Below are 25,575 nucleotides of genomic sequence, written 5' to 3'. Positions count from 1 at the left end.
CTAGAACAAGATCTATCTGCCACCACATGAATGATCTTCATAATGTTTTCACCAACCATCCAGGTTCTGTCATAGTACATTCTTGAAATTCCCCATTGAGGAGAAAAGCGGAAGGATGCTGGTGGATAGATAACACTTTTGGTTTTCTCAGGATGCATTTATGTTTTGTTATGTATGTATGTGTTTGGTACAAGTATGTGGAGACAAGAGGACAGCTTTGTTTTCCCTCAGCTAGCACCCACCTTGGTTTTTGTGCATGAGGCTTGTCAAATAGGCTAGACTCACTGGCCGGTGAGTCCCAGGGATCTCTTGTCTTTCCTTCTCCAATCCTGTGATTATAAGCCCTGCCATCATGGCTGGCTGACTTCTTTGAAGATTTTTTTTCAAGTTGTTTTTTATTTTTTTTTTGTATCTGGCTGGCTGTATCAGAGTATGTGTGCATGAATACATATACCAGAAGCATTGGATCCCATGGAGCTGGAGTTATACACACATGCACACATACACACACACACACGCTCACACTCATACATATACAAACACATATACTTTTCAGGTAATTAGCAGTTGTGGAAATGTTAAGTATGTCTGTGGGTAAGATGCTAAAAGGTTTGGTTTTGACATCTACGTAAAGCTTGAAATGGAAGGGTAAGATCGGTGGTGGTAGCCCAGATGATGGCCACTGTCTTCACTTGTGACCCTGGTTGTTTGACTGGTTGGGTTTTGAGACATGATCTGAGTATGTCACGGTGGTTGGCCTGGAACTCACTGTGCAGACCAGTCTGGCCCCAAACTCACAGAAATCTACCTGCTTTTTCCTTGTAGGTGCCGGAATTGAAGGTGTGTGCCCTGACATTGCTACTCTAGTTAATGTCATTCTTAGCAAATAGTTCTGGCAGCATGGTCCTTTAGGTCCAGATGTGTAATGTGTACTGCTCAGGCAGTGTGACTTCTTCTCTTCTTTTCTTTTCTTTTTTCCCAGGGCTAGTAAATAATTCCATTTGCAGGCACCTTTCATGGCTGGATTTGGAGAGGGGGTGGAATGCTCCTTGGGCCCTGGGAGAGGTTTTTCTGATGACCAATGCACCACATGTCCTTTCGGTTGTGTAACTTGCCATTAGGACTCAGTCACGGAAGAGCCACCTAGCAGCAGTGAGGAGAGCGAGCGCCACACAGGCGTTTGCACCTGTGAACCAACTCTGCCTCATAGCCCTCAAGGAGTGATTCGGAGGCCTTTGTTCAATTCTCAAGTAAAGAATGTGGTGGCGAAGAGTGGGCGAGCCGCCTGCTTCTCATTAGGGGCCCTGTCTGGCTCTTTTCCTGCAGAATGAGTTAGATTGCTGACACCTGTTTTCCCATCCACCCCCAGGATGTAAAGGGTGCATCAGGAATGCCCAAAAGCACTTCCTCATGTCCCAATGCATGGAGCTCGGTGCCCCTGCAGAAAGGGGGCGGGGCGGGACTCCTGTGCTGGCAGGGGAGATGGAAAGAACTCAGGGGTGAGAAACTGTTGTACACACTGAACCTCATCATTGTCTTCATCTAGTGGCTTCTGGGTGTGCTTGTAGTTGCACTCCCACCGGGTTATGCGTTTAGCAAAGGAAAAAGAACATGTGTCTGTACAGTTTTTGAAATAAAAACATAACTCTGTGTTGGAAAACACGGGGACATTAGAAATGGGGTAGAAACAGTCTATTCCAACAACCAACCGCATCAGCTTTAATAAGTTACTCACGACACAAAACTGAAGTATGTGGCTGGTGTGGTCAGGGTCTTGCACGTTTCTTGCCACATATCTGGTGTCCACCACCTTTAAGTGTCGTAAACTGTCCTGTAGAAACTGTCAAGGCAGTGGAGCAGATGCTGCCTTCAGTCCCAGCCAAGGATGGCCTGTAGTAGGCAGTGCGTTATGCTGAGTATGAAAGAAATAACAAGAATCACATGACTTTTACACTGCATATGGGGACCTGTTTTGTAAAGGTGTTAGTGGTTTGAGAAGGAAGAAACCTGAGTGTGTGCGTGTGTGTGTGTGCGTGTGTGTGTGTGTGTGTGTGTGTGTGTGTGTGTGTGTGTGTGTTGGATGTAGAACTTGTTCTGGATACTAAAGGGTGAGATGAGATCACAGATAGCCAGAGGTGGCATGTATGTGAGACTGTTGCCCTGCGAAATACACAGGCAGTGAAATTAAAGGACATTTTTCTTCTCAAAATAGTGACAACATTTCCTTCTGACTTGTTTGTGGGACTTGGCTGGATATTATGAATATTGGCCTCCATTTGTGAGCTGATGATGAGTGGGGTTGTTAGTTGGTCATGGCCTTGGTCCAGAGTGAAATTAACTGGCTCATAATGTGATTGAACTAATGACCTTGGCCTCATTAGTACTATGTTTGAACTGGTCGAGCCAATGGAACCCCTGGAGAAGACAGTGAAGGAAAGGCCGGTGAAGGTATCTCTCAGGAGCAGATCTGCACAGCAGTGGGCAGGATGAAGTCAGAGCTCAGTTCTTCCTTCATGTAGCGCGCAGGGGTTTCCCTTTGCGTCCTTGACATGTTATATGCGTTACTTTCATCTAATAAAAAGAAGGCTGTCCAAAAAAAAAAAAAAAAAAAACCAAAACAAAAACAAATGACATTGTGATTCTCCTGTGTTAGGTTTTTTTTTAATTATTATTTTTAAAAAGTAATATGTATCTGCTCATTTTTCTTGCACAGCATCAGACTTTTTGTAGAGGCTGCTTAGAGCATTGAGATTATTTTCGTCTTAGGTGTGTTGCGTCCCATAAATGTATTGATGTTTTTTTCTTCTTCTCTGAAGTCAGAGCAGCCCAGTCCTGCCAGCTCCAGTTCCAGCTCCAGCTCCAGCTTCACGCCATCCCAGACCAGGCAACAAGGTAGCAACGACTCCTCAGCTAAGGAAACCCTTTCCCCATAAAACATCCTAATGAGTTGACTTATGACCTATCTTCCACTGTGTTATTATTTAAATGGTAACTTGACTTATATGCAGTTGTTTTTGTTTCCCCCAGGAATGTACTTGTGAACCATATTCATTCTGGAGGCCTGGCTCTAGAAAGTCCCCTTTTCTAGTCCGTGCCAACATTTCACAAACAGATTATAGACACAGCCCATTCCCAAAGGGAAATACTCCAGCAAACCAACTCCAGAGGCTCAGCTTCTTCGGCCTTGGACAACTCTCTCTCTATAATAATATATGTATAGCAGACTTTTTAAGCAAAAATGTATTTACTATCTTTAAATATGTATTTCTCTCACAGTCACATGCTAACCAAAACTCTGTATAAATTAAACCAGAAAGTATAATGAAGCATATTTTTATTGTGTGTGTAAACTCTCCAAAAGTGGGCTGTTTTGTTTTTACACAACAGAAGAGTATCAGAGAGTCATTTGTTTTCTAGTAACATAGTGAACATCACCATTCTCATTGACCACACTGAATTTTAAATGGCCTTGTATGCTTTGAAAGAGGATTAAATTGTTGTGTATATTTGGACTAAGGCTAAGCTTCCAAGAAAATATATAATAAAAGGTGGTGATAGTTTTGGCTATTCAGAAGTCTTGTTTCATTAACTTTCAAAGAAATAAGCCCACTACAAAAGCGGAGAAATCTGAGTTTGAAGAATGTGAGATTGCAGGGAGTCAGTGCCTGTGTTAGAACTTAGTGACAGCTCAAATAGCCCGATCAGAGAGTAGACTTTGTGAATTGCCTAATCCAGAATCAAAATGACCCCTTCTTGATTGCCTTTACAATCTTCTCTTAAAATGAAAAACTAATTTTTTTTTTTTCATTACGTTTTGAGTAGTAAAACAGAGGAGAAGTTTCACTAATCATTGTGTGTGTGTTTTCAGTTTTGTCTGGTCCTAAATTAAATTAGTTACAGCTTTTTTTTTTTTTTTCTTTTTAACCCCCCTCCTCTCCTCAAATAGTGGATAACCTTCTGGAGTTTTCTGGGCACATGATTTATTACATAGTCTTATTTATGTTAATACATGCTGATATTTTTGGCAGGAATTCCTAAAAAGTAAGATGAAAAAGGCTACATAAAGTTGCTGCAACGAGATCTGCTGTCCGGGATCAATAGGAAAATCAGAGATAGGAAATTACACCATGGAGTGGAAGCGGTTTATAACCTGAGCTTGACTGAAATGCTGGCTTGACCTGCAAATGACCTTGAAATAAAAGGAGCAGCTAAACCTTAATAGATCAGAAACTACTACACAAAGGCTGCATTGCCAAGAACCAGCTACAACCACAGTGATTTATTAGTCTCAACTTTTCAATACATAGATTAACTTAACAAAACATTCTGTTTACTAATAGATCTGTTTCACTTTTGGTTGTGATTTGGGGTGGGAGGTTAGGAAATAAAATTACGCAGGAAAAAAAATCCTATTAAATGGAGATTCTTTAAAAATTTTTTTAGATTTATTGTATTTTATGTGTATGGGTGCTTTGCTTACCCATAAATCTGTGCACCTTGTGTATGCCTGGTGGCTGAGGTCTGCGGAGGATGTCAGATTTCCTGGACCTAGAGTTATAGAGTCATAAGCTATCCTGTGGGTGCTGGGAATCAAACACAGGTCCTCTGGAAGAGCGACAAATGCTTTTAACCACTGAGCCACCTTTCCAGCCCCAAATTAGAGACTCTTTAATAATAAATATTTGGGGGAATCTATGGTGACAATGGTAATGTTTCCGTAGAAATTGCAATTCAGAAACCGTCCTGAATTTGGATGCAGAGGCTTATCTGTACAGGGAATGATTGTTCTGAGCCATAGGTCAGTACGGGAGGCATTCCCCAAGTGTCTAATATGACCAGGTGTGTTTGAGCATTTGCTTAACTGCCTGTGGTTCATGTCATTACTCAGGTCCTTTAAGGTCTATCATGAAAGATCTGCACTCTGATGACAATGAGGAGGAGTCTGATGAGGCAGAGGATAATGACAATGACTCTGAGATGGAAAGACCTGTAAATAGAGGAGGAAGCCGAAGTCGCAGGTAAGAGACACCCTGGAGTGGAGCCATACTGGTTCACTCGGTAAAACCACAAGGCTGTGAAACACATAGGCAATGGCAGCAATTGTGGTTGCGTTGTGGCTAAGTCGGTAGAATGCTTGCATAGTAGTCCCGAAGCCCTGGCTTTGATCCTCAGCACATTGCCTATATCCCAGTATTTAGGAGGGGGAAAGTAGGAGGATCAGAAGTTTAAAAGTCATCTTCAGCCATATATCAAGCTTGAGGCCAGCCTGGGTAAGAAGAGATCTGAACTCAGAGGGAGGGTGAAGCAAATGGTCAGATTCCTCTGAAACTGGTGTGTTTGTGTTCATTTTTACCAGAAAACAGTTTTTCTTTTTCCTTAAAAGAAGAGAGGTTTTTTTTTTTTTTTCCTTCCAAAACCTTTATAGGAAGAAGCCATATCAGAAGTCCTTGCTATCTGAAAATATGTGCCATGTAGCACTTTGTAGGAAGAGATCTGCTCTAGACCTGTTCCTTCGGGGTCAGAGGCTCCATGTGTAGAGAACCAGCAGTTGCCGCTTGTCTTTAGAACTACAAAATTGGCTCCAGTGAATTATGTTGTGACCTAATTAAAACTAAATTCACCTGTGTGTGTTTTCCAGCAAATAAATTCCCGTTAAGTGTGCTGACAATTAGGTTCCTTAAGTAGCTTTAATGCTATGAGGCATAATTCTGCATTAGAAGATGGTAATTCGTGTCTCTTATAATTAATAGTCAGCTGGAAATTGCCTTGAGGATTTTGTTTACCACGAGGAAAACAAATATGCGTGCACACTTTAATGTGTTATGAGGAGAAAATATGAATCCACTTGAACTTCAGATCCAGTTACACTTATAATATATTGCAATAAATCTCACCCCTTAGCTATTACTGAGTAGAAGGCCCTGAGAGTCCTAAGACAAAGGGAACCCAAAGAGAACAAACCATACGTTTCCTCATTGGCAATTCACTGGTGTCTTTTGAGACAAGAATTGAAACCCTGCAGTGACTCTGCCTTACACAGCTAGACTCACGACATCTCTCTGCGGTTTGCTCCCCAGTGCAGCTACCTACATCCCTTTTAAGGTCCCTTAGAGACTTGGCCTTGTAATGTTGTCTTCTTTGATCTGACAAGAGGGAAACTGGTAGGTCAAAAGGACTTAAAAAGGAGCTGAACCTTAATGTTTAAGAACTAACTTTGACTAAGCAAAACGCAACCTCTGGCTGTTCTCCAATTTAGCTTATTGGAAACACACACACACACACACACACACACACACACACACACACACAGTGAGAGAGAGACTTGTGCCCTGTTTATGTGGTTTTCCCGAGCTGCTGTTTAGCAGATCTGGTTAGCTGCTTGTTACCTACCTGCTCTCTGTCTCATCCAGAACCAGTATGGGTTGGATCACATATTTCACTCGTTCGCCGGTTGCCTGATGTGAATGTACATTAGGGACGTGTCTTTGTTTCCCCATCTGACACACACTATTAGCACCACGGCTCCCTGTAACATTTGATCTTCGGAGCACTTGTGCAGTCTCAACCGTTTAATCAGTTTAAATACTCAGCCTTCCACTTCAGTCAAGAAGCGTCTGCAAGCATCGCTTCAGCAGAACACTTCATTAATGTAATTTAGTTAAGAAAACAAGTTCCATCAGTTTTTGCTAAAAGGATGTCCCAGCGTATCCTTTTTGTTTCCTATCTTGTATCACGTCTGCCTGAATATATAATACAGCAAGGATGTGATTGCCTATTCAGAGCGAAAGAAAAACTGCCCTGATTTCTATAGCATTTGCTATCTCTGAGGAGAATATTACATCAGGTTACTGTATAACCAGAGAGGGAGCAGAAACTGAAGTGCTTTGGAATGAGGGCATACATTCAGATGAGAGGAAGAAAGAACAGAACCTTCTCCTTTCTAACTAGGGAAAAAAAATCATTTTATTAGGAGTAGAAAAGATAAATTGGAGAGTGTGGTATTTACAATTGTCTATAGATGTTGAGAGATACTTAACTTTTCTGGAACAGTGATGTATAATACCCAGTGTGTGTCCAGGCTGTCTTTCTAGGACTTGACTGTATCCGTGTTTAGTGGTGGTGACAGCACTGAATGAATGGTAGTTTTAGAATGTTAAGCTTCCCACGGTAGTTTAGGTGGTGGCTGAGCACTAAGCTTTGGTTGCACTTCCTGGCTTTGAATCCTTGAGCTGCCATTTTACGTCTGTAACCGGAACGGGGAGACGCATATGTCCACATCCTGCTTTATTCGGTTGCAAAGACGGGGATCGTGTCAGTGGTGCCACCTGATGTGGGCCCAGATCTAAGCAGGTACCAGCAGCTGTGTGTTAAAAGCAGCCCTTCAGTGGTAACGTTCACATTCCTTGCTCTTCATGACACTTGACGGTCGTATGTCAGTGGTGGGGCTGTGACTTTTCAGTGTTTCTTCTCAGGGTCAGCTTGAGTGACGGCAGTGACAGTGAAAGCAGCTCCGCCTCTTCACCCCTCCACCATGAACCCCCACCACCATTGCTGAAAACTAACAACAACCAGGTAAACTGTGGGCTTTGGACTCAGCAAGAATCTCTAGAACTATATGGAATCCTTTTTACCTGGTGCTTAAATGTTTTACCTCTGAATTTTAAACTAAGTCCCTCTTTATGTTAAGCGAATGGGAATCCACAACCTTAGCATTAAGCACGCGGAGTAAAAGCACTTCTGTGTTTGCAGGATGGGGGTCCTCCATTGCGTGTTCGTAGGAAGGAATGGCGGCACAAAACGTTGCGCGTCATTCCTAAGTTCTGTGTATTCTATCCCTAAGTGTAAATAGGTGACTTCGTTGGCAAGAACACGGCTTTTAGGGCTAGCCTGGTTTGACTTGTGGGGGATACACTTTATGCACCCCCGCTTCTTCATTGAATGACGGTAGCACACTGCAGGTTACTGGGAGGCTGACCGCGTGTGTAAAGGCAGAGTACAGCATCTGTCTGGTGCTCAGTTTGTGATCGTCATCACACCTGCTCGGCCTCCGTTACAATAATTAACAAAACACAGAAAACAGTGAGCATCACCGTGCTATAACTTGCTCTAAAAGGAAGCTTATTAATTTGATAATCAGCTCAGAATATAGATATTTGGATAAGGTCTAAACAGAATTCTGAAAAACTGTGCTGAAGAGCTTGTTGCAAATAAATGAGTAAGATTGGCAAATTTTCATTATTTACTAAAATAAACTTTTTTCAAGTATATTGATTATTTTAAACAAGCATCATGACTGTTCATTGAGTTGATACTCATTACAGTAAGTTATTCTTATCTTTTTGTGTAGGCAGATTTCCTGTGACCTCTGCAATAATTGCTTAATTAAAGTTGCCATACGAATATTAACGTGAAAATTAAAGAACTGCATTTTCTAAAATTATTCCATTTCATAAGTGTTACACTATTTAAAATATCTTGCCACTGAGTTAGTGACCTTTGTTTTAGTTGGAAATGCTTCATTACAGATGCGAGGATATTATCTTTCTTGTGTTTTGTGTAAAGAAGCAATGCTTACTTAAAATTTAGAATTCATCATTTATAAAGTTCATCTGCACCCTGAATCCTCCATGGCTGGATAGGAGCAGAGCCCGCATTGTTACAGCTTAGCTGTTTGTAGTTACTGTCCTACACAGGGAGGGAATCCAGCTTCCTCATTCTCGGCCTGATTTTGCTGTCTTAGCCTTCCCTGTCTCAGCTACCAGCCATGTTCTTTATCTGTTCTTGCTTTGTAGCATGGCTGCCTTCTGCCACAAGCCAGGAGTTCCAGAGGAAAGTGTCATGGCCACTCAGCTGAGGAGAGCTAGCTGAGTAGATACTTTTTTAAAAAATCAATTTTACAAACTTAAACTTTAGTAAACATTAGCAAAAGAATTGAATTAGGACTCTGATACATTTTATATCTAATCTAACATCATATAGGCATTATTTGTGCTTTTTGGGAACAGTGTATCAGAATTAGGATTCTTGCATAAAGAATGTTAAGATTTAGGCACATTGGGCATGCCTGTGTGCGCTCTAGTCATCATTATGTCTTCCAGGCACTGGGATCAGACAGCTTGCCATGTAGATATGGCTCCAGCAAGCTCTTATTTTGCCCTTCGCCAGTGGACAGTATTGAACTGAATTTGGGAAAAGTATAGATTCTTTGTTAAAATTTTTACCTGTCTAGCAAACCAGACCAAACAAATAGTGTCATCTATCTAGAAGGGTAAAATACACTGTATCTGATTAAATAGTAATAACACTTGTTTTTTTTTTTTTTTTAAATGTTTATTTAATACAGGTAGCATCTCACAGGCTTATCATCATCCTGCCAATATTGTTCAGTTGTGGGTCACTCTCTGAGTGCACCTGTGATGTAAGAAGAAAGTATAGATGTTTTTAATGCTAGCTAGTCTGGAGGAGGACATTACATACAACAGAAGTGCTTACTACGTCATACCTATGTCTTAGAGCTTAGAGAAAGAAAGGGGTTTTGAAACTTTGTTCAGTAGTGATTGCTTATCCTCAAATCACCTGCTGTGGGGTCAGGTGTGATGAGATCCTTCTAAGTAAGTGTTCAGAGACATTAAAATATACATATATATCAGTAGTATTTCTGTGTTACGGAGCATGACACCAAAAATTTCTTAAAACCCCCAAGGTCACTTACATTTTATCCTGGAATATTTCTAGTATTATAGATGAGTGTGGAAGGGAGGTAGACTAGAGAGCTCATATGTGCAAGCATGGGGAGGTATAGCAGTAACTAAAATTTCATATAAGATAAAAAGGATGAAGAAAACAGGAAAGGCCTGATTTTAAAACCCCTGACCGTTTTTTTTTTTCCCCTCCATACCCATTGACTGTTGTATTAGTTAGCTTTATATTGCTGTGACAAAAATAACGACTTCCTTCACAAACAATTTTAGGGTAAAACGTGTGTGTTTGCTCACTGTTTCAAAGGTTTCAGTCCGCGGTCACCTGGCTCCATTGTTCTGGGCCTATGAGGAAGTCGAGCATCCTGGTAGGATTCCTGTGCTGAGCAAGTTTCGTGTAAACAGGGAACAGTGTGGAAATGTTTCAGATGGGCATGGAAATAAGATACACCCTCCAGGGACCCACTGTCTTCAACCAACCAGATTCATCTTCTCCATTTCTGTCACCTTACAAAACCGATCAGTGGACACTCATGTATTGATTAAGACAGAGCCCTTATGATACAGTCACGTTCCCACACCCCTAAAACATTCTGTAGCAGGAACTAGGCTTCCACCACAAGTGGGACATTATGCCTGCCAACCTGTGAAACTGCCCTCTTCTCCTACTTGATAATGATCTTGCAGCTCTGATTAAAGTATTAGACACAACAGAACTGTCTTTTGCCCCACCCCAGATCTCCCAGGGTCTACGGAAGGGAGGGGGTGTTAATTGAGTCAAGGATTTTCTAACTGCTGAAGAAAGAACACAGCCACATGCCAGCAAAGCAAAGAAAGTTAACAGAAGTGTCATTAGACATTATTAATAGTGGATAGCGTAGAAAACCTGCCAGTAGATAATCCATCTGCTGCATGATTGACCTGTCATTTCTCACAAAGGGATTCAGAAAAATACACTCTTAGAAATTTGATTCCCAAGCCACATCCTCAGACTAAGAAGGAAGCACCACGAACAGCGCTTGCTCTGTCTTCAGAGAACACCGGCCACATCTGTTGGTGGTTTAACTTAGTGGTTTGGGTGGCTGTTTCCCTCTACTCAGTTTATTGGTAAATAATAAAACATTTTATGATCATTTAATCAAAGATTTTTTTCCCCACCCTACACACACCATGTATAAATTACAAGCAAGCAACAAACCCCTACCTTTTTAACGGAGTGAAAGACGGAAAGGGGAGATGTAAGGATTCCAGGGAGGAAGTGCCCTGCTGGACCCAGCTAATATTCACAATATCGTAAATCATCTGCCTGCCAACCATGGGTGAAATTCAAAAGAGCCTATCCAGTTAAACTGGTTTGAAATAAGCCTGTGGAAGACAAGGTGTTGTGCTTTTATATTCTGGATTTAGTCCCTGAAGATAAGAAATGATCATAAATAAAACAATTGTCTTCAGCATGGCTCGGCTCTCTCAGAATGAGGTTTTGACAAAGCTGTTTATTTTGGAGCAAGGAGAGATCAAAGAAGGAAGATTAACTGAGCCTTCTCTGGGCAGGCTCTCAGTAACTTGAGGCGGGTCACTGACACCCGGGGCCTTTGTTCCTGCTACCACAGCCTCAGAAGAAAGAAACTAGGATTTCAATGTATTTTGGCCTTCTGTGCACTTTCGGAATGTGTGGGGCTGGACTTAAGCGCCCAAATGGTCTACCTATTTTCCGCTTTGAAGAGGGGTTGCAAGACTGCCCAGACCTAGCCTGTGAAGTTCCTTTGCAAACATAGCATCTTCAGACACTTGGGGAGAAAGGAGTGGGGGATGGGGCCGTGGCAGGGAGGGGCAGATGTGATGGGAACAGATTCAGTTCTCTGAAACACAAGGCGAACCGGCGGGGGCTGTTTTCGTCTTCCTGCCTCAAATCTCGGCCAGTTGTCTCTGTGTGGCCCACCCTGGCGCTCCGTTGGCCAGGACTGCCATCTACTGACCTACTTCCTCCAGGTCTCCATGCTGATTCTCCCCTTGAGGTCTCATTTCTAGCAACAATAAAGAGAAGGAAATTGCGAATGCAGTGGAGAATTTTGAGCATATTAAAAAGGATTGCCTTGCCTGTGCTATTCAGTAATTTCCTTCTTTTGCCAGAAGGGTAGTATTTTAAGTCAGCCTGGCCAAATCAGTCATTTGCTTATTTTAAATGTTAAAAATGAAGGTATAAGCGAGAATCTCGGGGAAGACTGTTAGGATGCATTATTTTGAACTCAAAGAAAAATACTTTTATTCAGGATTATTCATTCCTGCCAGAATACCATGGTTCTATCATCGCCAAATAGAACACACATTAATTAGTAGCATAAAATTTTATGACTGAATGGAAATCCAGACATTATCTTGTTTGTCTCTCTCATTCCTCTTTGGAAGCTCTAAGATGTTAAACGATAAGGGAAGTCATCCAGTCCCATGCTCTTGTCAAAACAAATTAAAAGTGAGCACATTCTTAAGATCTCTTCTATGCCGTATGATAGACAGGACACAAAGCTGTGAATTGCATTAGAACATAAAACAGCATAGGGAAGGGTAGGAGGAATTTGGGACTTTTAGAGAACAGCCTCAGCATTTTCCTCTTTCATATTAGTTTCTGATTATAGGATTGAGGTTATGATGAGAGAAAAATAAATTGCTTTTAAATACAGTTATCCTCAGCGTTTTCACGCCAGGGCCATTTAAAAACACTCCTCCCAGAATCTTCCAATTTCGAAGGTCCTGTGTAATGATTCAGTTGCATTTATTGAATCGAAGTATTCTCTTTGTTAATTTTGAGCAGAGTTCTCTGCTCAGTCTTCCGAACAGTATGTGAAGCTGCTGCTCGTGAGTTGAATTACAGTTGGTCCAGATGAAAGGAAAGGCACTTGGCATTGTATCATACCTAATCACATCATTTCTTCAAGCATAACTGTTTCTGCCATCAAAGGATCCCAGACCATAACTAACTGATGGCCACCTTCATTCCCAGAGCTGCGTCAGCTTAGTGGAGTAAGCTAGTTGCATCTGAAGAGCAGGTGCTCTAGAGGGCAAGGGCTGTTTTGTCATCCCTAGCCCACCAAGTGCTAAGACTTCTGCTGAAGCTGCAGAATAGGCAGGAAAGAAGCCCTGCCAGCCGGGACTGCAGTCTCAAAATAACTCAGCTGCTATGCTGAGCATGAGTGCTGTCAGGAAAGAAGAGCACCCTGGGAAGCCCAGATCAGTTTCCTTATCATCAACGTTTTTCCTAAGTTCTCCTGCTCTGAGTCAGCATTTAATATACCACTAATTATTTTCATATTTTCAGCAGGGGGTGCACAAGATTAGACAGAGGGAAAATGTACAGAGTACAGAGAAGTACTATTTGGGAAACAGTGTTATTGTGCATTTTGAGTGCCTGTTTATGTGGGTAGCCAGAAGGTGCCTGAAATGAAATTTACTAGTGTTTTCTTTGATCCCTAGATTCTTGAAGTGAAAAGTCCAATAAAACAGAGCAAATCAGATAAGCAAATAAAGAATGGTGAATGTGACAAGGTAGGTTTCCAGGCCATTCCTGGGAGTGCTGTAGCCTTACATGTCTTTGTTTCTTTGTGTTCCCCTCATTCATTCTTGCTGGATCTCCTCCCATCTTCACCAGAAGTAACCGAGACTCCCAAGTCAATACTTCATCCCTATGCTTTGTAGTTTGTTTCTCTCTGTCTTGCTTTTTTTTTTTTTTTTTAATCTTCAGCATTAAGCATGGCCTTATGTTAGCATTTTTTTTTCATGATCCCCACATTACTAAGGAATTTCAGGCATATCACATTGGGATATATGAAGTTTGTGGTGGCAGAGGTGATAGATCAGATCACATCCATACATAAATAAGACACCTGACCCCTATGCAGTTCGCTTTCTCAGTGTGCATGATGTATTAACTCTGACTTCAGGACTTCGGTGAAAAGCCTGTCACCTGTTCTGGGTGGGGTTTTCATATCAGTAACCTCCCCTTTGCCTTTAGTGTAGTTGGCCCCAGGGCACCCATGCCCTCAGCTAACAAGGACTCATTCATCTGAGCATATGAGGGAGAAGTTCAGCTGCCCTTGCAGAAGAGCTGTTTGAACATAGAGCTAATTTGTGTAGTAATTTTTTTTTACATTTCGTAGGATATTCTGTTCTTTAGTTATTTACTGGCACTATTTATGTAACCTTTGGAATACCCGAGAACTCTTTTATCCCTCTTATTAAGAGAATTTCCCAACACAATATGCTTTGATACTTCCATGTTCAAAGCTAGGTGTTTTTCTTAGTCTAAAATTTTCCGAGATTAAGAATTAAAAATGAAAACAGCCTCTGCTATCCTTAGTTTAAACTAACGGGGTAGCCTTAGACTCCCACACTTTCTTGTAGGAAACTGAGCCTACTGACGTGAGAGCAAATAGGCTCAAGAATTTCCCTGCCCCATTTTAAGGCCGGTTTGACAAAGGTTAAAAAAGAAACTTCACTGGCAGGAGCCTTTGAGCACCGAGTCCATGTAGCCTAGGACAAGATGGTCGAGTTAATCTTTTTTTAATATTAATTTTATCTCAACATTTGTGTATCTGTCTGTCTGTCTGTCTGTCTGCGGTGGGTATGTGCACATGAAAACATGTGCGTGTGGAGGTCAGAAGAGGGTATTGGTTCTCCTGGAGCTAGTTACAGGCCATTGCAAGCCACCTGACATGGGTGCTGAGAACTGGACTTGGGTCCTCCGCAAGAGCAGCACGTGATCTTTACTGCCAAGCCACCCCGCGTGTATATTCTCACTCAGCAACTGCTTTTTAAAGTCTTGTTCTTTGGGGCATGCCCTTCTCTTTCAGGCATACCTAGATGAGCTGGTAGAGCTCCACAGAAGGTTAATGACACTGAGGGAAAGACACATTCTGCAGCAGGTGAGAAATGCTTCCTAGCACAACCCTATCCCCAAACCCCAAGGCCTAGTTGTCCTGGGGTAGTGTGGTAGCACTTGGAGGCCACAGCAGCCTCACACCGTTAGAACGGGAACTCTGCTACAGGGATATTTGGGGAGGACTTAAATGTCTGAGGCTACTCGGATGCTCTCTGAGGAGCACTCATGGAACTAATACCAGACATGGTGCACCTTCCTGTCAGTCTGGTATATATGTGCCATGCTGAAAGAAGGCTCAGGTCAGGGGAAGGCTGAAACTGTGGAGGCCGGACTTCTGGTTTCATGGGAAAACAGTGATAAGAATTTGAGTAAAGGGTTGTAAACATTTGTGATTCAATTTGGTAACCTTGTGCCAACACTACTCTACGGAAAATAAATATTTTTTTTTATTTCCCTTATCTTGTACAACGTACATTGTATTATCATGAACTCAGCTGTGGAATGCTCATAGCATGAGGAAACTTCTATTAGTACAATGTGATGTTTTGAGAAGATAAGAGGGTGGTTTTCGTTTTTGTACAAGTACAGTCCATGCCTTGATTCCATTAACAGTGGCTATTGATACGATAATATTTCTTTACACATGGGAGGCCATGTGTTCCAGATTCCATGGTAGATTTGTCCATTCCTTCACTTTAAGTTTTTTATTTTTATTTTTTTTTGCTACTGTAAAATGACTTTAAATTAGTACATATACCTCAGTGGCATATGAACTATTTTTTTAAATGTTGATAGTTACATTTATATTCTGTGTACATCTCTGCTCTTGTTGGTCTAATAAGTTTTTAATATACTTTGTCTATAGACCTCTGGTTATTCTTTTTTATTTGTTTAGGTTTGTTTTTCTGGCAGAGCTCTGGTTTTTAATTGTAGATAAGTTCTACGTCTTGCATTTCCTTTTGAATGAGCGTAGATAGAGGAGCTGGATTTGAGTAACTTTGACTAAGGCATGCCTAGCCCTTTACCTGTAGTCATCCTATTCATTCCTCCCATGACCAGACTATCTTGGTTCTAGACACCATTTGAACACCAGATTCCACTCAACTCCATCAGATGGTAGCCTGTTTGCATATCATCTATGTATGTCTTGCCATTATTCCCAGTCATTTCCGGGTTACTTCTTCTACATAATTCAATGCACATGCCATACAAGTCATTGTTATCCTGTGTAATTTGAGGAATAATGACAAGTTCAGTACAGACAATTTCCCCCCAAGGATTTTCAGTACACAGTGTGTTGTATCTGAGGACAAAGAACCTGGGAATACAGAACATGAGCTATACTTTTTTCAGCTTTCTTTCATAGAACAGAAAATTGCTCACTGAGTAAACGCTGGTGATATATCTGTAGCTGATCTTTCTGTCTGTTCCCAAATAATGGTAAATCACTAAAGAACAGTTGTCAGAAAAAGCTACTAATGCCTAAACCGGGCCCCGGTTGTAGGTTCCACAGGAAATTGAGACAGGTCGCTTGGAAGAGAAGGTTGTTGGCAAGGTCTCACTAGGAATACCATCCCCATTTAATGTTCTTTATTTTGACCTTTGAAAGAACTGTGAGTGAAGGTGAGAATTGCATTCAAGTGGATTACTTTAGTATTCTAGAGGGAAAGAGTAATATCTATGAATTTTTAACCTGGCATAAAGGCACCCCAGGACACACAGCATTTCACCCTAATTGCATTCCCAGGGCAGTTGAAAGCTCCTGTCTTTGGCCATTTGCCTTGTAATGCAACTGAGGCTTATGATTCTGATACCATGATGTATGGCCTGTCATGGTTAACTGCTTAATTAATTCATATTGTAAAGCATAGCCCAGTGGAGGGCTGGTGCTATTCTCTACCTTGAAGGTTGCTCATCTGGTGAGCATTCCACAAAGTCTATGTAACCTCTACTGTACAGAACTGAACATCTGGACCAAAACTTCTGCAGAGGCCAGACTAGCATCCTTGGTTTCTTCCTAATGTATCCCTGTTCCAAAAGTCTATTCTGACAATTTTGTTTTTCCCACAAAAACTAGTTAGTAGCATTACTTTACTCTGGGGGCACGTTGTTCTGGCTCTCAGTATCTAATTTCATGAAAATAAAGTAGTAGATCAATAGAGACTATATTATTAAGCCTTCTTTCCATTGGGTAAAAATGCTGTAGACACAGTCAAAGCAAGAGAGTGAGTATCTAGCCTTGATTAATAATTTAATTCTTTGTTAAACTATGCATTTCATATTTATTTTCAAAATAAGGTTGTACATTTCTGTCCTTCTTAGTAATTCAGCCTGGGTTTGCATTGTATCCTAAAGAAAAAATTATATATATATAGAATAAAAATTATATATATTCACATATTCATATTATATATATGAAGAAGGGGGAAGATGAGAGGGGAAGGGATTGGGGAGTAAGCAAAAAGAAGCTTAAGAAGACCATGGTTTCCTCAAAGGAGAATTTAATCAATTTTGATACCTTCTAGTTTCTTATAGAACTATCATCAATGTTGGAGGGATGAATGGCATATTGGAGTATTCTTAGCAATACAGAGAACCTTCTCTTTGCTAAAAATAACTACTTCTATTTGGGGAATTACCTGTCACATCCTAAAACCCCTTATAGACTCAAGCCTGCTGTCCTTCCTGCTACCCCAGGTAGGGCCATAGGCTTTCATGTGGCAATAAGGTTTCCTGTGTGCAGATGAGAGACCCGAGTTATAAGAGACCAACTCCATTCTAGAGAGAGAAAGTCAAGCACAGGTTGTCCATGACTTTCCACTCTGTGAGCAAACACTTTGGGGAAGAACCTGCCTTGGTATTTGAAATATATAATCAGACTAAAATTAATATGCCTACTTGTTTATAATTAAAAATGGCACAGAAGGGGGAGTCACAGAACTAGCAAATGGCTCTTAGCTGTAACACAAAACAACTGGCATCATCTGTGCGGTACCCTCCGTTCCCACTTAAAAAAAATGCTGATATGGTAGGAAACAACCCATCACAAATATTTTGAGAGCAGCCACCCTCTGAAGAATGAGCGAAGCAGTTTGCAACCTTCCTTTCTCACTCCGACATGTAACCTGTCCTCCTGTGCTTTTCTTATGGGAACTACAATGTGCAGCTTCATAGTGACACCACAGTTTAGCCACACCGCCTCAGCAGACAGGACATCCCTTTAGAAAAACAGAGTGTAGTCCTTCGGGGATTAGTGGCATGCTTTCGGGAATGTGGCCTGTTCGGTTGAAATAAAGCATGCTAATGCCATGTCTCTGATGCTCTGGCCTCAGGAGTCCTGAAAAGGATTGTGTATCTTTCCAGAGCCTTCCCTTAATTTAGGACATTAGTGCAAGCTCTAATTACACAAGCCATTAATGCTGCTCTTGTCAATGAATAGGACCAAACTCTCCCCGATGCTTTTCCCGTGGCCACTGCTTTAGGTCTATGCTTGTATCTACCTTGATGTGTTTTCATCAACCGCACAGAAATGCAGGGGTCTTTTGTTAGATCCATCAGCTCCTGTTACATCTTTGTGAGTATGCAGAGGAAGGGTGAGGCCTGGTGGCACAGCAGGGATGGGAGGGCAGGTTGTGAGTATTGGAAACCATTACTATGCTGCAATTGGTTCCCCAGCAGCCGGAGTTTTTGACTGATTTAAAATTTAAGTGATTTTCTCCTACAGACAATTCTCATTGTCCCGATTTCAATTTATTTCTAAGTAACTTGTAAGTAACTATACTAAGTCATAGAAAGCCATTTTCCTGAAAGGGTGGGTTCCCTGTCATTCAAAACAATAATAATACAAATAAAATCAAATGCTGGGCTCTGCTCACGCAGTTCCACGTTGTGGTTTAGGCACTTCAACAACTTAAATTCATCTCTTCCCTCACCTTAATCCTTTCTTCCTGAAACCTTCAATTATTAAAAACAAATTCGCTTAGCCTTGTTGAGTTTTCCTCCCTCCATTTGTAGTGCTTAGTTTGCGTTAGTGGAGTGGAATGTCTGTCTGGCAGTGAAATGAGGGCAGTAGGGGGATGCAGTAAGCCTGACAGTCCTGTGGTGTTCACTTCCTCCAACAGGTAACTAAGGACGCATTTCTGTTTATATGGTAACTGTAGCCATGGTGCCTGTAGCAAGTGGTAGTTGCATCTCACGTGATCCTGGACAGCCTGTCACATGTAACAGCCTGCGTGCTTTAGCCCGTCTTCCAGATGAGGACATGGTACTGTGCCCATGGTGTTAAAGCAGTGAGCAGTCAGCTCTCTAGAAGCCAGGTTCAGGACCCCCTTCTCAGTGCTTTGTCATTTACCTACTGTCCGATTGGTTGTGGGCACTCGGACTACTTGGCATTTGCCTTCACTGTATATATTTCTAATTATAGTAGCCCTGAGGAGTCTATTTGTTCCTGTTCCGATCTGATTATTAATTGTTTTGAGACAGACTCTTACCATGTAACCCCGCAAGGCCTTGAACTTGCAAGTCTCCTATTTTTGTCTCTTGTGAGTTAGAATGGCAGGCATGTGCCATAATACCCAACTTCCTCTAATAAAATATACAAGTTTTCATTGGGTTCATATTTTTTCTATATAACATAAGAAAAAAGATAACTTAATCATGAAAGAATTCTTTTTTTAAAAAATTCTTTCTTCAATTAATTTTATCTTTGCATATACTAAGGATCTTATTTCCTTGAGAGGTTTGTATGTATGGAAATAGCTGTGTTTGTGTCTCTGCATGTGTGTGTATGTGTGGTAACATTCTTGAAGTTCTAAATTGTTAACCAATATATCCATTTAAGGTGTTTTGTGTTAATAGGTAGCTTTCTTGTTTGTTTGTACATTTATAGAAATAATTGGGGTTTTGGTTTTTTGCTTCTGTCAGACTCTCAGTCCCATAGCCCAAGTTGGCTTTGAACACATAATATTCATGCCTCAGCCTCCTTGAGTGTCTAGCTGATAATGAGTTCTTGTTTACTCTTAGACAAGTGATGTGCTTTAACAATAAGTGGGCACATCCCTCCTAGTGATCTTCCAATACATGTAATAGAAGACTGGGTAAAACAAGCAAGTAAGACACTCTCCCTGCTTCCTCCTCAGCATATAGCAGAAGGCCTGGAGCCAAGGAATCCAGGCTCCGGTGAGGGCTTAGAAGATGCCACCACGAATGTAGGCTCTGTCTCTATTCTGCCTTCTTCATGTGTTCATCTTCTGAGAGATGAGAAAGATAGCCACTGTGCTCCCAAACACGTATCGTCATGATAAATAAGACAGACAGAAGGCATGTGCACATGGTCCATGACCTTCTCAAGAGTTTTTCTAAAAGACTGGCAACTTCTGAAGAGTGGATAGTAGTGTCTACAAGTGGGTCAAGGGAGACAGGTATTCTAGCTGGGTGTGTTTTCCACTGTCAGGAAATTGGTAACTTTCAGAAAGCGGTAAATGCATGTTAGCTCCTCAGTTTACAGGGTCCGTCATGCTTCCACAACCAATGACTTGTTTTGTCACTAAAGCCAAGGCTTTATCTCCCAGAAATAGTTCTAGGGGTCAGATGACACAATCAGAGCTCAATCTGGAATTGGACAGTTAATTGGATTGAGGTTTGTGTGGTGTGTGTGTGTGTGTGTGTGTGTGTGTGTGTATGTGTAGTATGTACCCAGGAGCATATTTTCATGACCCACAGGGATTCATTCATAAATGCTTTCAGGAAATTACCTGTAAGAAAAGAAGGTTGAAAGTTGTAGTTCCACAGTTATCCAAGTTAGCATTACATATTTAGAACTTCACTGAATAAGTCATGGGCTAAATAACTACACTCATTTTTAAAGAAAATTGAACCAGAGGGGATCAATTAAGAATGGAAGTTGCCAAGAGAACTTGTGTGAAAAAATCTGTACTCCTGCACTATCCTCTTCTCTTAAAAAACTTTCCAAAATGAGCCCTCATCCCTTTTCTATAGCATGCTAACTTAACAAGCATGCCCCCAAGCTCAGCATCCATTTCTAATAACATTATTTCCAACTTGAGCATATTTTACATGGTAATGGAGTCCCTCAAACCCAAGACATGATTATCAGTGCTCAACTATGGAAGTGTCCTCTCGACAGCAGTACCTCTGGCTCCACAGCAGTGAACATGTTACCGTTCATACACCATCATGTATCCGCTCACAACGTGGAGCCGATACAATAAGAAATGAAGTGTGGATACTTCATGTAGGGCAAAGGCATTGTTCCCTCTTCTAGGTAAAGCTTATCACCCCCAGTTATTCAAGTGCATTCGCTGAACACAACACAACAGGAAGCAACACATGTATGTTCTTACGTAAAACATGCAGTGCAGTGTAAATCCGGCCTGTAAAGCTGCTCCCAAATTAAACTACAAAAATGGTTTAAGCATCCCAAAGGCTCATTGGAGTCCCTCTTAGGATTCATACTGGGTAGGTGGTTTCTGGTTTTGCTCTATTTATTCCTATATTTTCTAAATGTTTCATACTTATATAATCAGAACAGTAAATTTTAAGGTTTGTTTCTATGTACATTTTATGTACAATTTTAAGGTTTGATTTGTTTTGTGAACAAGTGTTTTACCTGCACCATGTCAGAAGAGGGTATTGGAACTCCTGGGACTGGAGTTACAGATGTCTGTAAGGCCCCATGTGGGTGCTGGGAGCTAGTGCTCTTAACCACTAAGCCATACATTATTTTTTAATTCATGTGCTTTGTGTGTGTGTGTGTGTGTGTGTGTGTGTGTGTGTGTGTGTGTGTGTGTGTGTAGGTGTAGGAGGAATTTTGTTGCTGGCTGAGGGTCTTCTTACATGTAAATATAGTCGTAGCCTCTTTAAGTCAGGGACTAATTGCTAAAGAAGGTCTTGAACTGTTACTTTTCTTTAACCATCCTTGTAAAAAGTTCTATTGGTGATTTGAATTGGTTTACTAAGCATGAGAAGTAAAAACAGGCAATCTTTCGATCATTTGTTAAAGGCTTAATATATTTTTGAATTACAAAATTAACTAACACTTTGGTAGCAGCATTACGATAGGGCCTTGTTGTGATTAATAAGAATGGTCATTGCTTGGCTCCAAGCTTGACTCCCTCCATTTCCTTCTCTTCGCCATTTGATGTCTGTTGCTTACTGCCCAAACTTTTTCTTCTTTACTTCTTCAGATCGTGAACCTTATAGAAGAAACTGGACACTTTCATATTACAAATACAACATTTGATTTTGATCTTTGCTCGCTGGACAAAACTACAGTTCGTAAATTACAGAGTTACCTGGAAACATCTGGAACCTCCTGAGGATACAACAACTGGACGCGTCAAAAACTATTTTTTTTTTGGTTGTGATTTTTTGTTGTTGTTGTTTATATGGAAACACTCAGAATGATACAACCAAAAGGGAAAAAAAATAAAAATCAAACAACCTTCAGCTTTATTTTTCTTTAAAGCCAGTCATCATCTCTTGATAAAGGAGAGGTTACGCAAACCAGCCTCAGCGGACACTCCTCTGCAAGGAAATCCCCAGGAAGAGTTAGCCTGGATAGCCTTGAAAACAAGCAGACACAACACAAGAAAACTTAAAGAATGTGTATGGTACCGTGGCTCTTTCTGTGGTGGTTCATTCCACAGGACGAATGCATATTCAACACACTGCCTTATTACATAACTGATCTATTTATTACCACATACAGTGAAAATTGTGAGGGAATGACACCACCAGATAATATACGTACTTGGTCCCGTGGATGCTCTTCCAATGCAGCGCCCTTGCCGTCCCAAGCCCAGTGACCTTACTCGTATACCGCGCCACCTTCCACCAAGTTTTTCCAAGTCCTTTAACTTGTCCCAGTCTATGTTTTCCACCTCTGTTTTTCCAGTTCCAGGACACAGTTATCAACTGGGGGGACCAAACAGCCACCTTGAGTTTCTTCCCTGTGGTCTTCTTTCCTACGAGTTGAGGCCTCGTCCTTGACTGTTTCTATGTGATGATCTTGGACATGGTAGATGTACCAAATAGGATCATTTGAATTGCTGTCTAGCCTTAGTCAATAAACCTATAGGACTTTTAACAAAAGTGTACCTGTAATGTCCGCAGTCCAGCATTGTTGAGCTGTCACCAACACACTTGTGTCTGTTTCACTGTCGCAATATTAGGTGAATAGGGAAGTAAAGGCGTTCCACAGAGTTGGCGTCTCAAAAGGAGTTCTGGTCCTGCTTTCTGAAACAGCAGTGTAAACACTCTTGATTTGGATCTATTTATTACTGAGCATTTCGCCTGTCTCCAGCTGCCAGTGTGGTACTCACTCACTTCTTAAAAACAAAACAAAAACAGGAATCAGAAACTTCCTTTTTTTTTTTTTTTTGGTTCTTGTATGATTTTCTTAGATTCTTTTATGTTTGAAAATTTAAAGCCTTTGTTTGGGGTTATCCTGCCATGACAGACTGTGTAGATTGTAGATTTGGTAACTTGGTATCTGTTTAGTCTCTTGCTGATGTTTCCAGAAGGATTTCCTGTATAGGTGAAGAGTAAAGGTGGTTGGGAGGGGGAGGTTTTTCATCTTTGTTGTACCTTTGTTTTGGAATTAGAAACCTGTGCTGTGGCATGCAAAAGAAGGCAAATTATTTTCAAAAGAAAAAGAAAAAAAAAAAAAAAACCAAAGTACTTTTGGTGTCATTATTCTGCACTCTCTCTAGTGGAGGAAATCAAAGTTAGGACAGCCGACCTTCCAAGTTGTTACCAGACCTCAACTGAAAAGAAAAGAAATGAAGAAATGCTTCTGGATCCAAAGGTTCGCCACTGGATCAGCCTTAAGAAAGTCTCTACGTGTGCTGACAGCCTAGTGTCCCCACATTTGTTCCCATGACAGATGCCGTCCTTTCATTCCGAGATTAACTAGTGTCTGTTCAGAAAATGGTCTTCCCAGACCCGTTCTTTCAGGCGGTAATGTAAATGCAGATTAATAACGGAGCGATTTTCTGCATTTTAAAAAGATTTTTTTACACTGTTTCTTTCTATCCAAAGAAACTATTTTTTTCTTTTTTTTTTTTTTTAAAAAAAAATGGTAATACAGCCATGGTCTTTGTAAATTGCTTTCCTGCAGTGTCCTCCTCGAGGACAAGTGTATAAAATCTTCAAGAATGTTATGATTCCTCATGGTAACCGGCGTGAGGCGTACTTGAAGCGTTTGGTGTGTAGTCCACTTCCTGGTGTACGGTTGCATAGATGCATATCATGTCATTTTGGACAGTAGGCGTTGGATGAACTGTGTGCTTTTAGTTGTGTTTAATTTCTAACTTCACAGGTGAAAAGAGAATGTTTCAACATTCAAAAACCTTTTCTAAATTTCTTAACTGCAATCCCACATATTCTCATTAAACTAGAAAAGTGCGTGGTTTAACTAGAAACATACACATGCAGTTTGGGCCATTTTATTTTTATAACCAAATTATGTAGTGAAATATATGATTTGGCTTCTCCTATTCCTAAATTTACAAAACCCAAGAAACTAAAATAAGAAATTACCCCCTCCCCTCATGCCCAAAGAAATAAAATTTAAAAGAGGGGAAAGAAGAAAGGCAGCTATTGTAATGATAACAATTAGAGCTAGAAAATTATATAAGGCAGATGTCTTCAGAACTCATGAAATATAAGTTTGTACATGACTAAGAAAATTCAGAACAACTTCCCAATCTATTACCCAGGCAGTAAAATGAGTTTCCTATTTAAAAAAAAAAAAAAGTCTGGTAGAATCAATCAATCTGCTGTAGAATCAATCTTTGAAATGGTCCTTCTGTTTTTAGCACATGGCTTGGAAATTCAGAAGTCATGAGTTCCCTTCAGCCCATCTCAAAGAGGTGCCACACTCTCCAAAAACCATATCCGTGGACACTCACTTTTGAACCCTGTTAAGAATAGTTTGACACGTGTCTAGCCCTAACAGTGGCTTTGTTTTTTTTTTGTTTGTTTGTTTTGTTTTGTTTTTTAAGCACAAAGAGGAAATGGCAGGGTTTAATTTCCTTAAGTGTATATACATATATATATATATATATATATATAAATAGGTATTTCAAATGAAATTAATTGGGTGAATGTGAGTATGGTTTGAACCAGCAAGAGTATGATAAACTATCATTAAAGTTTTTCTCCTGTTGTTTGAGGAGGAAAAAAAAAAAAACTATGTACAGACTACACACACACACACACCACATACATACACACACACACACACACACACACACACGCTTTTGATTTTGGATTTACAACAGGCATGTGAGTGAGTGAGTATGTGAGGGTTCCTGTTATCTTAGAATACATCAGTCATGTTGGCAGCAAAAATAAATGTAGTTGCTGTATATCCTCATAATACCCTGCCCCCTCTCCTGGATAACATAGATACATTTGTGTCAAAATTAGGGAGAACATGAAAAGTATGAATCAGGAGATGAGCTTTAGATAAAAATAAAACATTTTAAAAATTGCCAAGCAAATCTCTAATCGGTTAATTAACTGTTTGTGGAAAAAGCCAATAAATTTGGGGTTTTAAAAATTTTTTTCTCTTTACCAAAACCAATTTTTACTGATACCTTTTGCAGTCCAACCTAATCCTAAGGACGACAACAGTTATTAGACCTGCATTACATCCTGTTTACCATTTCAAGCCCTACAAATGTAGTTAATACACTTGTTTAAGAGAGATTCTGCTCTTAAATGCTTTAACTCTACCTATGTAATGAATTGTTGAGTGTTGAAATGGTCAATGTTTGTGTTTGGTGGCTTGTGTTCATTTTTCTCACTGTGGAAGTGGTCAGCTCTAGAGTAATTTGCTGTATGCTTATTACTTTCCACCTTTAGCGTTTTGTGTACTAATGCTATGTATTCCTATATTTATATATATATACATACATACATATATTATTAGAATGATCTTGCTTTGGACTGTTGCTTTCAAACTATGACTGATGTAGA

At 40.6% G+C, this 25,575-nt stretch overlaps 1 protein-coding gene across 2 annotated transcripts in view; it reads left to right on the top strand.

The window, feature by feature from the left end:
• The window catches only part of Mllt3 (MLLT3 super elongation complex subunit), a 254,228-nt gene extending 229,136 nt beyond the window's left edge, over positions 1-25,092 (top strand). For both annotated transcript variants that reach the window (XM_021640351.2, XM_060365821.1), the window contains exons 6-11: positions 2,817-2,892; positions 4,889-5,018; positions 7,473-7,572; positions 13,167-13,238; positions 14,543-14,614; positions 21,777-25,092. In XM_021640351.2, coding sequence (XP_021496026.1) covers positions 2,817-2,892; positions 4,889-5,018; positions 7,473-7,572; positions 13,167-13,238; positions 14,543-14,614; positions 21,777-21,908 — 582 coding nt within the window. In that variant the 3' untranslated portion in view covers positions 21,909-25,092. The remainder of the gene's footprint in view (positions 1-2,816; positions 2,893-4,888; positions 5,019-7,472; positions 7,573-13,166; positions 13,239-14,542; positions 14,615-21,776) is intronic.
• Positions 25,093-25,575: the final 483 nt, after the last annotated feature.

This window comes from Meriones unguiculatus, chromosome 12, assembly GCF_030254825.1.
Source record: "Meriones unguiculatus strain TT.TT164.6M chromosome 12, Bangor_MerUng_6.1, whole genome shotgun sequence".
NCBI classification, from domain to species: domain Eukaryota; kingdom Metazoa; phylum Chordata; class Mammalia; order Rodentia; family Muridae; genus Meriones; species Meriones unguiculatus.
This window is presented reverse-complemented; position numbering and strand designations above follow the sequence as displayed.